At 34.9% G+C, this 11,704-nt stretch overlaps 1 protein-coding gene across 1 annotated transcript in view; it reads right to left on the bottom strand.

Annotated features, from left to right (window-relative positions):
* Positions 1 to 314: 314 nt before the first annotated feature.
* CFAP54 (cilia and flagella associated protein 54) overlaps positions 315 to 11,704 on the bottom strand; it is a 146,289-nt gene continuing 134,899 nt past the window's right edge. The window contains 6 exon segments of the mRNA XM_062573225.1: positions 315 to 579; positions 3,318 to 3,395; positions 4,728 to 4,917; positions 5,688 to 5,794; positions 7,123 to 7,308; positions 10,534 to 10,742. Coding sequence (XP_062429209.1) covers positions 460 to 579; positions 3,318 to 3,395; positions 4,728 to 4,917; positions 5,688 to 5,794; positions 7,123 to 7,308; positions 10,534 to 10,742 — 890 coding nt within the window. The 3' untranslated portion in view covers positions 315 to 459.

Raw genomic sequence — 11,704 nt, 5'->3', positions numbered from 1 at the left:
ACAGTGATGTTTTTAAGCAAATTTTTCCTATTCTCAAAAACAGAATAACTGCAAAAGCAATTAAAATTTGCTGATGGGAACACAGCTTTAAGGAAAAATCAATGTCTTGAATACTAGGAGGTTACAACATTACTCACCTTTTCTAATCAATAAAAGAATTTTGAGGAGTTAGAGAACCCCCAATAAAATACAGACTCACTTACTTATTTTTGATTGAATCAAATTTTTAATTTTTGTATTAAAGTACTGTTAATACATTTAATTCCTAAAATTATAATTTTTTTTAATTATGAATTTTTAAATAATTTGAAATAACATGAAAAAGAAAAGGGATATTAGCAGCCAAATCCTGGTGTGATTTATAGTCACTGGCAAACTTTCTATTGTTTCCCTAACAACAGAACTTAAGCCTAAATCTATGGCATCAGCAACTGATTTAAGTTTTTGCAAAAATAGAAATTACTGAAGCAGAGATGTGATCCAGCTAAAAAGACTTTCTTCAGTTATTACACATCCATTGGCAGGATCAAACATGCTTTCCAAATCTGCTATTGATTGCAAAGTAACATCAAATGGGACCTGAAAAAAACAGGGACAAAATTAACAAATGAATAACTTTATTAAGCTTATATGTACCTAAAAGTACATGTATACAATATACAAATATCTCTGTATAAAACATGCTGTTGGTTATTTTAAACCAGATTTCTGACCTACAGCTAAAGAGTAAGTAGCAAATACTCATTGTTTCAATTTAAAATTGTGGATAATGAAGTGTCTTGCACTAGACTAGTAGACTAGGATTAAAAGGAGGAAATTTCTGTGAAGAATCCTGCTCACAAGGTTTTTCCTGATCATTGTGGGTAAGATGAAGACGTCAAAAGAGAACAGAAAGAATGATTAGAAATTTGGAAAGCTTTTCCTAAGATGAAAGATTGAAAGAATTGAGCTAGCTGTGAAGCAGAGGGCAATGATAAATTGTTTTCTTTGTCCATCAGCAAGGAGGAATAACTAATCAGCTGAACTTGTAACAAAAATGATTTAGGTATTAGCAAGAAATAACCGTGTAGGAACAGGGCTATGTAGGGAGGTTAAATTTTAATGCAATTATTTTATTTAGAAATTTACTTTTAGCATTTAAAAATGGAATTCCTAAGTACTATGCCTTATAATGTCCCTCAAGAACATAGCTATGCATTGAATATAAAACTCTAAAATGAGTTGGCTGATCAATTTTTATTGTTAAAACAACCAAATAACTCTAAATAAATAATTCAATGAAAATGCATTTTTTTCACTTGAAATATAACTCAGTGCTGAAGCAAAAGTAATGTAAAACACATCAACAGGAAAAAAAAAAGAATTAAAAAAGAAAAACTGGAAACACGACAGCAGTTAAAGTGTGACAGCTCAGGGAATGAGAAAAGAAATCTCTCAAATTAGAACTGACTTCATCCAATTAATTCAAAACAAGACCAGCAGCAAAAAGCATATGGTGTGGAAAAATGATGTAAAATTACACATAAACAAACTTTATAACACTGTGTTTTGCTGCCTTCTCTTGCAGCTTGAAAACAAAGCGAATGTACTACCTACCACGTAATCCCCCACTGAGCTTTCCACTTCTAGCCAGGAAGACTGTAACACATACACTCAGTTTATTTGAAAGTTTGGAAACACTACTTAGAAATATTGTATACATAAAGAAGTGGCGAGCACTCTACAGCTTCTATGAGCTTCAGAGAAGTATGAAGATACTCAGCATCTTGAAGAATTAGGCTTCACTTGCTCAGCCAAATCTCCCAAACCTAACAGAATTTGGCTCGAAGCCTCTGCCTGAAACTTTGTGATGAAAAATCAGTTGTTCTGCTACAACATTTTAGCTTGTTTTGGTGTGAAAATTGCACAAAACAGAGCAGTTAACACCATTTTCTTACTGGAGGGAATCTGCTTTCTCTCTTACATCTTAGATTCACAAAGAGAAGTGGACAAAGAGAAGAGGAGGCACATGAGAATTTAAAACCGCTCCAGGAGGTCCAGGTGATTCTGTGGAAGCTTGGCCGTACTTTTCCCTAGGCATCTGTTGTATGTATCTACCACTGCATATATTTCAGTGGGACCGTAAGAAGTACAGCTTCACAGAACAAACATGTATGTGTTTTGATGCAGTTGGATTGGGTGATGTGAAGGTCTGGGAGTCAGTTAGGAGAGACTTTAGGATGAACAACAAGGGATAACGAAGATGTGCAATATGTATAAAAGGGAAGTAAAGAACTCCTAGGTACCCAGCTGTCAGATCTATGGGACACCATTTTAGATTCTCTCTTTTCTAATAAGCCACTAGCCAAACTGTTCACAGATAAAACTCAGGATTCTCTTTCAGTACAGAAGAGCTGCCGGACTGGAAAGAGGACCACAGTGGATGCCTTATCCATTTATCATTATAATGTGAACCATTATAGCAAATATTTTTGATTAGTAGGGGTACATATGTTATGATGGATTCTAAAATTTTCCTTTCTTATTAGAACCAGAGCTCCAGGAGCTGTAATCCTCTCTTGATCCCCCTGGGCTGGCTGAGACCACTGAGCAGAGCTGCTGCCTGCTGTGGGCCAGCTCCCACGGTCTGTTCTCAGATAGCGCTGGAACTGGCAAGTTTACATCATGCAAACAAGAGGAACATAGTCATTGCTACTGCTGTATTAATCAATTTAAAATACTTTAATAAAACCTTTTGCCATCTGAAGACCTTGCTCTGTTTATATGTTAAGACCTGTTTTCATTTAATAACATAGCACGTTAATCTGTGATCAACACTTGGGAAAACTGAATGATGACTACAAATAGGTAACAACATGAATACAACAGCAGGGACGAAAAAATAGCATGCTATCTCTGAGGACATGCCATGGGTAAGGCGGAGAAGGCCAAAGAAAATAGAAGGAAAGCCTGAATAACTGCAAAGACACAGGGATGGATGTAATTTGCATTTGGCAATTGCATTCTGGAGTGTAAGAAATTCAATGGAGTCTGCAATGACCGAAGAACAGTGGGCAGATCAGAAGAATCCATTGTGAGTGTAATTCACATTTTAAACTTTTTATATGTATAAGAAGGTGATTCTAAGTAACAGTGCAGATGTGCACAATTTGTAATCATGTACATTTGTATTTTATTTGTAAAGATATCTAGCAGAAAGCCCAACAATATATGAGGAAAAAAATGGAAAGATGCTTAGTATAACCCATATTTCAATTTAACTGAACAATTATTTTATTTTAGAAGACAGATTTTTACTATTAATGAGAATAACATACCTCAGTTAATGGCAATGATAGAGCTGGAACAACAGACAGCAGTGCTTTTACTTCAGACAAACATCTTTTAGCCATTTCCTAATGGTAGAAAACAAGAAAATTAATGCATTATCATTGATCTTCTCTGATAAACTATCAGCTGATTTGGTTTTATAAAACTTTTCCAAACATTCAAGTATTAGGTTATCCTGTCCAAATTCGTAAGGTAGTAACCCTTAGCTGATGAACACAAATTTTTGAGCACAAATAGTTGTCTTTGCTTTATGAACTCAATTGCCCAAACCTTGCATTTTTTACTGAATCAAAATTGTCCTGGCTCAGGAATTAACTCCGATGAGCACACTTTTTCTACGTATTTGCTGAAGACATTATAAACAAATAGTCTGACAGGATGATATTTATACATGTATAATACACGGAAAGTTAATCTTCGTATTGTAAACATTGGTTTTCCAATTACTGACATACTCTAATGAGCAAAAACCTTCAGGTAATCAGAAATACTCACTAAAGGACAGCTCTGTCTACCCTCCTGAAAGCAGTGTATGCTCTGATTGGCCAAAACATCATTTGTTTTCCAAGACAGTCAAAATACAGCTTCTCAATAATGGCACAGTGAGCAATTGTTACAGTTTCACAGCAGCCATCCAGGCAAAATGACAGCCTCTACATCATTAATCATTTCATATAATAGATATAAAGAGAATCCTGTCACATGATAAATGTCTTCCACTTTGAAAATAAACGTCTATTTTGCCTTGGCATTTATCAAGCAGCAGTTATGCTGTGGCAACATTCTATTCCATTGACATTATCTCAAAGAGACCACATGGAAAATTCTGAAATTACCTCTTTTGTGTGTGATGGGGGAGAGGGAGGGGAGTTATTCGGTTGCAGACTGTATTCAGCCTTGCTAATAAAAAGAAAAGAGGAAGGTGGCCTAGAGAAAATGAAAATAAATTCATTGCCAGTTTTACTCCTTCTGAATAGTGTTATTAGAAGGTTCTTATTTCAAAAATCATCACTGCCCATTTTACACTGAAGATTTATAACTGTCTTTTAAGAAGCAGTTCTGGCCTGATTTGGCAGCATGCCAATTTAACACTGCCAAGTATTTTCAGATGTAGATTACAATAAATTAGGCATTGATTTTCAAATTTATGTACCTGAAAATGTGCCCTTTACTTTCAAGGGGTTGAACATGCCTAATAGTTTTGTAAAGTATTAAGAAATATATCAGGAAAAGAAAACATTAAATGAAATGTGAAAATATTTCAACATTACTTGAAAGCAGGTGAGGGAAATCTAATTTTTATGTCTGTCAAGTTACCTGTCATTCATTCCCCCAAAATAGACACCTTAAATAAAAGACTATCAGATATATTTAAGGGCAAAACTGTTCTCACTTACTTCTGTTTTTTCATCAAGATGCACTTTTGCAATATTCATTTTGGCTTTTGTTGAAGGAATTATTTGCAGGGTTTTATTTTGTTCAGGAAAACTTGTAGTTTCTGTGACTGAAGACAAACTTTTAGAACTTTGCATCAATATTTCAACTTGCTGCTTCAGATTAGATAATTCCTCCCGTAAAGAAAAAATTCTGAAAGAAGACAACATTGTTTGTTATTGTTGTTATAAAAGAACAATATTTGTTGTTTCCAACACTGACCTTCTATTACCTATTGTCCAGCTTCTAGATTTTCTTTCATTTCAAGACTGATTGCATAATTTTACCCCCCAAAAATCCCAGTAAAAAAGTGGAAATATAGAATGCTTTCATTTTTTGCATTAAAAAATGGTAAAAAGCCGTATTTTAAGTATGTTGCTCTAAAAAAGGGCTGACAAGCGGAGCATTCTTGGCTTGTTATTCTCTCCTCCCCACCTGCTCAGCAGTTCCAAAAGGGGCTAAATGGAGGCAAGGAAGAAGTCATGAAAAACACCACAAGATGTAGAAAGAAAAGCTGAGTCTGGGGCTACTGTTGAGAAAAATTCTTGCAGGCTAAGAATAGGGGAAGGAGAGAGTAGCTGAACCAGACAGCAAAGGAGAATAACTGCTGTGACTGCTGCTTAGAGTTGCTAGCATTTTCTTACATTGCTATGCCAGTGTAATATAACTAGCATGTGTTACTCCATTCTTCAAGAAACAAAAATAAAATGTTAATGCACTGAAAATGCATATATTTGGATGCTTAATGCTGTGTACAACATCTGTTATAGTTTTCACAGTGAAAAGTCCCTGAAATGCTAAAATGAATGCTTTTTAAGACTTGCAGCTCTTTGATATTTTGTATTTTATTTTCTCTCATCCTAAACGGTTGACTGATCTTTAATAAAGCATGAAATAACAGCACAAAGTCAGTGATTACTTACCTAGCCAGTGGGATCCACAAGTGGCCTGAAAATACAGACACTGAACTGAAAACCTTAATATTGCTAATCTTGACAGGCTTTGTATTATAAGCATAAAGCAGCAAAACCTGAAAAGAGATGGAATATGTAAGCTATAATATAGTATGCTACTGCAGACCTGAGGAATTTGAGTGATACGAGATTATAATATCAAATTTGGTGTACTGCTGTAGACTCTGGCAACCAGCTTTCAGAAAAGGAGGCAAGAGGGGACTCCTATAAATTTGCACTATACTAAGTTTTATAGGTGTTACAACAATTTCCTTATACATATAATTTATATGGGTTTGAAAATAAGTTATTACCCTATACAGTCACCATCAAAATCCCAATCTTATCCTGATCCTGGTCAATCAATCCCACTTACATTCATCTCCAGAGGTCCAACTTCAGGCTGGCTTTTATTGAATTTGCAAAAGGGGATATACTATTACTTCCATTTCCTATGTGACCTACTGCGTGTGTGTCATCATACCATGTTTAAATCCATGGAGTGCACATAAGCCACCAGTCTAATAAAGCAGTATCAATATAAGACCACAAGAAGATGTTCTTTTATCTCACTGAATTAATTTGTTTTAATGATTGAAAATACGTTTCTTAGTAGTAGCTGAATATTCTGACTACACGGAGAATGTCAAGAATATGGCATTACTAATGTATCAGTTGTTTTCAAGAGTGGATCACTGCTGATCTGTAAGGTTATGCTGAAGTGACCTGCCAAACTATATTGAATCTTATATTATTTGTACTGATTTCACAGGGCTTTCAATAATAGCTTACTAATAGAGATGAATGAGGCCTAGCAGAAACTTTGACACTGATCTGAAAGGCTTAAATGTTTGGAGACTGTGGATTTCTATTTCAGCATCAGAAATTGCACCTGCATATAGTTCCCTCGTTTAAAATAAAACTGAAACAAATTCCGTTTCTCAGTCACTCCCTTTCATGCAACCCTCCAGTTCCCCTTATTTTTTATTTTTAGCCTGATTTCTTAGGGAAATGAGCTTCATCAAATCCTATTTTCTCTGAATATGTGTAGCTTTGCTTCTCTGCCAGCCTCTCCCTGCAGTACTGTTTGAACATATCAGTCAGCTTTAACCAAATGGAACAGAGTGGAGATCTTAAAGATAAATTTCTGCAACAAGACTGAATAAAATATGGCCTGGAGGCTGTACGAGAGTGTCCAAAAACTTTCTCTGGTCTGTCAACAAACAACCAGCAGGGCATTTTGTGGCAGAGAACATACGTAGCCCCAGCTGTCAAATTTGCCAATTGCAAGTACATGAATGTGTATAATTCAATTAGAAAGCTGATCAGTCATGACACAAATATTCACTGCAAACCAGACTTAATTTGTTCGAAAACATAAGGAATGGCTTTGGTGTAGTTATACCTTAACTTCTGTATCATCTGATGGCTTTGCCAGAGAAGGAATGTACCACTGAATGCTCAGCTCCTTAATTGAAGCATTTGCTGCCCTGCTCTCTGTGTGACTGTCTGCTTCCATAATGACAGGAACAGGACTAGCTATTCTCACACGTGAAAATTTTGGTGAAATTCCAGTACTTTCGGGAGGCATCTGAAACACAAAAGACTATTTTAGATTTTAAGCTTTTTTCTTGTGTGACATGCACTTGTTCATAATAATCTATTGTCTATTAGAATCAGCGCAACTTTCACTCCTGCACAAAAATATGCTTCTTTTAAAAGGTGTCTGTTTTACCAACTGAAGGCTTTTCAAAATTCACATGATGTGACACTTCTAAAGATAATACAAATGCTTAAAAATCTCTCATCTGGCTTACAGAGACATCCACAGTAGCAATGATTGTGTTATATTTGACTTGTCTTCCTCAGTGTTACTCTTTTTACTACAAGATATTATTTAATAAGCTGATAATATGAAATTTAGTGCTGAAATAGTAATTCAGCTTCCATGCATATTGATAATTAAAATAGTAACTTGAAAGCTAAAATAGTGCTTTATTTATATGTTTATCTATTTGCTTTCTCATTAGCTGTACAACTGCAAAATTTTATCTAAGTCTCTTAAGCAGTCTTATCTAAGCAGTCTCTTAAATTTGTGAAGATTCATATTGTGAAGATAACATTGTGAATATGTCATATTTACTAAAATATATATGCAACAGTAGCAGGCCATTCATCAGATTACTACTGTTATGTCAGCATGAATCAGGGAAGCAATTAGAAGACTATTGCTAACTAACCCTCATTCATGAATATTTGTCCTTTTCAAAATTGTATTTGATTTAAAGGCTGAACAGGGCTAAGCCATTTCTACTTTGTAAACACATCATGCAGATCTGCAAGGAATGTAGGAGACCAAACAGTGGCATTTTGGGGAACATCAAAGCTATATGAAAAGATCACTGATGCCAAAATGTGAACGCTGAAAAACCTGCTTGGGGAGTTTATACTTTTTTTGATTTTGAGAGTTCATAACTGAAAAAAGCCTCAAGGATTTTACCAACTTTATTTTCAGAAAATGCAGCTTATGACTGATATCAGTGGGAGGAAGATGGAACTTTCAGAGTGATGTAATCTTACTTCATAAAACCAGTTCCCATCACACACCAAAATAATAGTGGAAGTGAAGGCAAAGGTGAAGGGTGCTGAAGTCCGGCATTTGGGCTCATGGATGTACCTTGCATATGTCATGAGACAACTAAGTAGCGATAGTCTATGCCACACTGACCCTAAGCACTGAGGAAGTGATCCCAGTGGCCATACCTCCTGGAGAGACTGCACATGGATCACCCACCACGTACAAAGTTCCTCTGCATTCAGGATCTTGGACTTTAGCTGTGGCTATAGAGACTACATCGCCCACAATCCTGCTAACATGGAAAGCCAACAAAACTGTGATAAAATGCATATATGGAGGTGGAAACGATCTAATCTGTGCCATGCCCCATAATTAGAACTCTCACAAATCTATTTTATGCTATATATTTCTTTCTAAACCATGTGTGGTATATTTTGTTTTTCACAGAACTGCATCACTGATTATTTCCATTTTGTTATTTTTGTTATTAATCTTTTTGATGAAGAATATTACACCTTCTCTTGTCAAACTGGAGGGCTGCTGAATTACATACATAAATATTTATCTATTCAATTTCTCAAAATCCTGTAAACAACAAACTACTGTCTTATTTAAGTATTTCCATCCTGCATACTATCATGGTGTGCAATAAAATACAACTATGAAAAAATGAAGTAAGGTACACAATTTTAATTATAACCCTCTTAATTTTAATGTAATTTGTTTAGATTATTTGTTCAATAGAGCTGAAAAAATTTCCAGAGTCAAAAAGAGAGTTACAAAGACATGAAATGATCTTGTCAGTAAAAATGATCCTTTCAAAATTTGTACTTTTAAAGAATCCCAGTATCAAATTACAGTAACATTTTTAAAAATAATTTATCCAGCCTACTGAATAGTTGAAGCTTCTAAAAATGTTGTGATAAAAATCAATGAAGCTTAGAACTGATAAGAAAAGTAAGAGCTTTATGCTTGTTAGCTGTCTACAACACTGAAGCTAACACATGATTATGCAGCCTGCACCTGTCACGAACATGACAGTGAGCTCTGAAGCTTATTATTCTAGGACAGTGTAATACTAATTATGTCAAAAGAAGAGCAGACAGAGTAAAATAATTTTTGATATACGATGGCTGTTATAAATGTCACATACCATATAGTTACAATTTATTCAGTGCCACAGTCAGCTCTTTGTTGAGAAAATGAGTAATGATATGCTGTCCAACACTGCAGAAAGTTCACCAACTCTAGAAGAGCTACTTTCACAAAAGTAGCTTAATTCATTTTGGTAAGATAACAAATTCTCATCCCTCAAAGCTCCCATTTCTCCATCTAACACTGAACATAATAGGTAAAAGGAAACTATAAAAAATAGCGCTCTCTCTCTCTCTCTTTTTTTTTTTTTTTTTTTTTTTTTTTAGTATTAGGGTAATTATTAGTGTGAAAAGTGGGGTGGAAAAGCTGAGAAAAATTATGTTTATATTGAATCTTCAAAGATCTTTAAGATCCAATATTAAATACATACGCTATGGTCAGCATAGACTCCAGAACTCCAATTCAAGCTTCCCATGAGTTATATAATCTATGAGCTACTTACATTTGAGACCTCAAATAGACTGTTAGGCAGAGATTTGAAAAAAATGATTTTCTAATCAGCTGATAATCAGTGAAAAACTTTGACAGTCTTTAAGCATCAACTAAATTTGAGAGAAAAGGGCTCCAACAAATTTAGAGAAAGCAGAAATCATAATTTTTTTTGAAAACCAGGTTTCAGAACACTATTTATTATAGAACAAATTAATAATATAGAGAACAAGTTAATAATATAGAGGCAAACAAAGCATAAATAAAACATTAGGACATATTTGGTATGAAACATGGAGATCTAAAAGATTAAAAGCATCAGTCTTGCCAGATAATATGGCAAACTTATTTAGCTGCTAATGAAGTCTTAAATATCATCCTACTTAATGTTTTAGGTTCTAAATAAAATAGGCACTGGCAAGAGATCATTTATGCAGGAATGAACAACACAAATTTGCCAGGCTTCATTATGTCCTTCACTGCTTGCACAGGACTTTCATTTTGCACTGATCCTGCACATAATGAATTTCATTCTTCTACAGCACTTAGAGAAATATCACTATTTGAGGTAGCAGTAAGCTGAATGAAAGTATGACATGCAAATATAATACATATTTTTGAAATATCATTACTAACAGCAATAATAATAAATACCTTTGAAGAATCAGTTGAACTATCAAGTGGCATTTCTACATAATATAGTTCTTTTGGGAAATCCTCAAGACAACACACTGAATATTCAAACAAATGCTTTTTAAAGAAGACATGCATTTCTGCTATGCGTAGAACAATCCCTGCATCAAAAACAGAACTGAAGTGTCCATCTCTTGCAGATGATGATCCAGGTCCTGATCTAAGGGAAGCTTTGAAAAGAGATGATTTTATCATCTGCCATTTAGAAGTACACTTTCTATAGCTATTCAATATTCATAAATTTTAAAAAATGGTAAAATATGGAAGTTGATTCAATAACAAATAAATGTATTTCCAACAATTACACTGGTGGTTTGACTAATATTAGAGTATGTTATTTGTATCATAATTTTTCATTGGAGACTAGATAATGAAACAAGCTCTATATACAAGTTACAAAATTAGTGTAAAATGGGATGAGTAGATTTGAGGTTAACAGACTTAAATTTAGCTTTCTAGATGAAGCACCAGTATGTTCACTATCTAGTTTAAGCACCCACCACAGCAAACGCAGATTTAGTCAGTACAGTCCAAAGAGGCTCTGAGAATCATTTAGCTTACCCTAATTCGCCCAGCTAGCAGTTGATACGTGAGGCACTCTCTAGGCTCTGTAACTGCAACTAACTCTCTAGGCAACTTGAACTGCAGCTGAGGCACTTAAGCAAATTTTGACACCTACTTCTAGATACCTTACTGTCCTTATCGTTCTATGGTGAAGTAGAATACTTCCATTTCATTTGGTGCTTCATGGGAAAAAACCCAACCCTTTCCAAAAAGTTAATTTTAAAAGCTGCTACATTTCTTTCTGGATGGCAAAGGCTACTCCGAAAGCCTTGAGCAAATTCCCAAATATACGAACCGATTCTGCTCTGGACTATTATGTCATCACCTGTATATCCAGCAGCTGGCCTTCAGATGCAGATGCACAGCATTAGGGCCCTGAAATTAATGGATTCTTACTCTTTAGCAGGACCATCCATTATTGTCTTTAATTCGCAGCGAAAGAAACCGAGTATTTGCATAACATTTGGGGATTTAGGCAGAACACCTTTAAATAATACTCAGCCTTTCCATTTACACTAGAGCCAATTCCTCTTCTCACAAAAAGGCCCCCAAACTAAACAGATTTATT

Source organism: Rhea pennata, chromosome 1 (genome assembly GCF_028389875.1).
Source record: "Rhea pennata isolate bPtePen1 chromosome 1, bPtePen1.pri, whole genome shotgun sequence".
Classification (NCBI taxonomy): Eukaryota; Metazoa; Chordata; class Aves; order Rheiformes; family Rheidae; genus Rhea; species Rhea pennata.
This window is presented reverse-complemented; position numbering and strand designations above follow the sequence as displayed.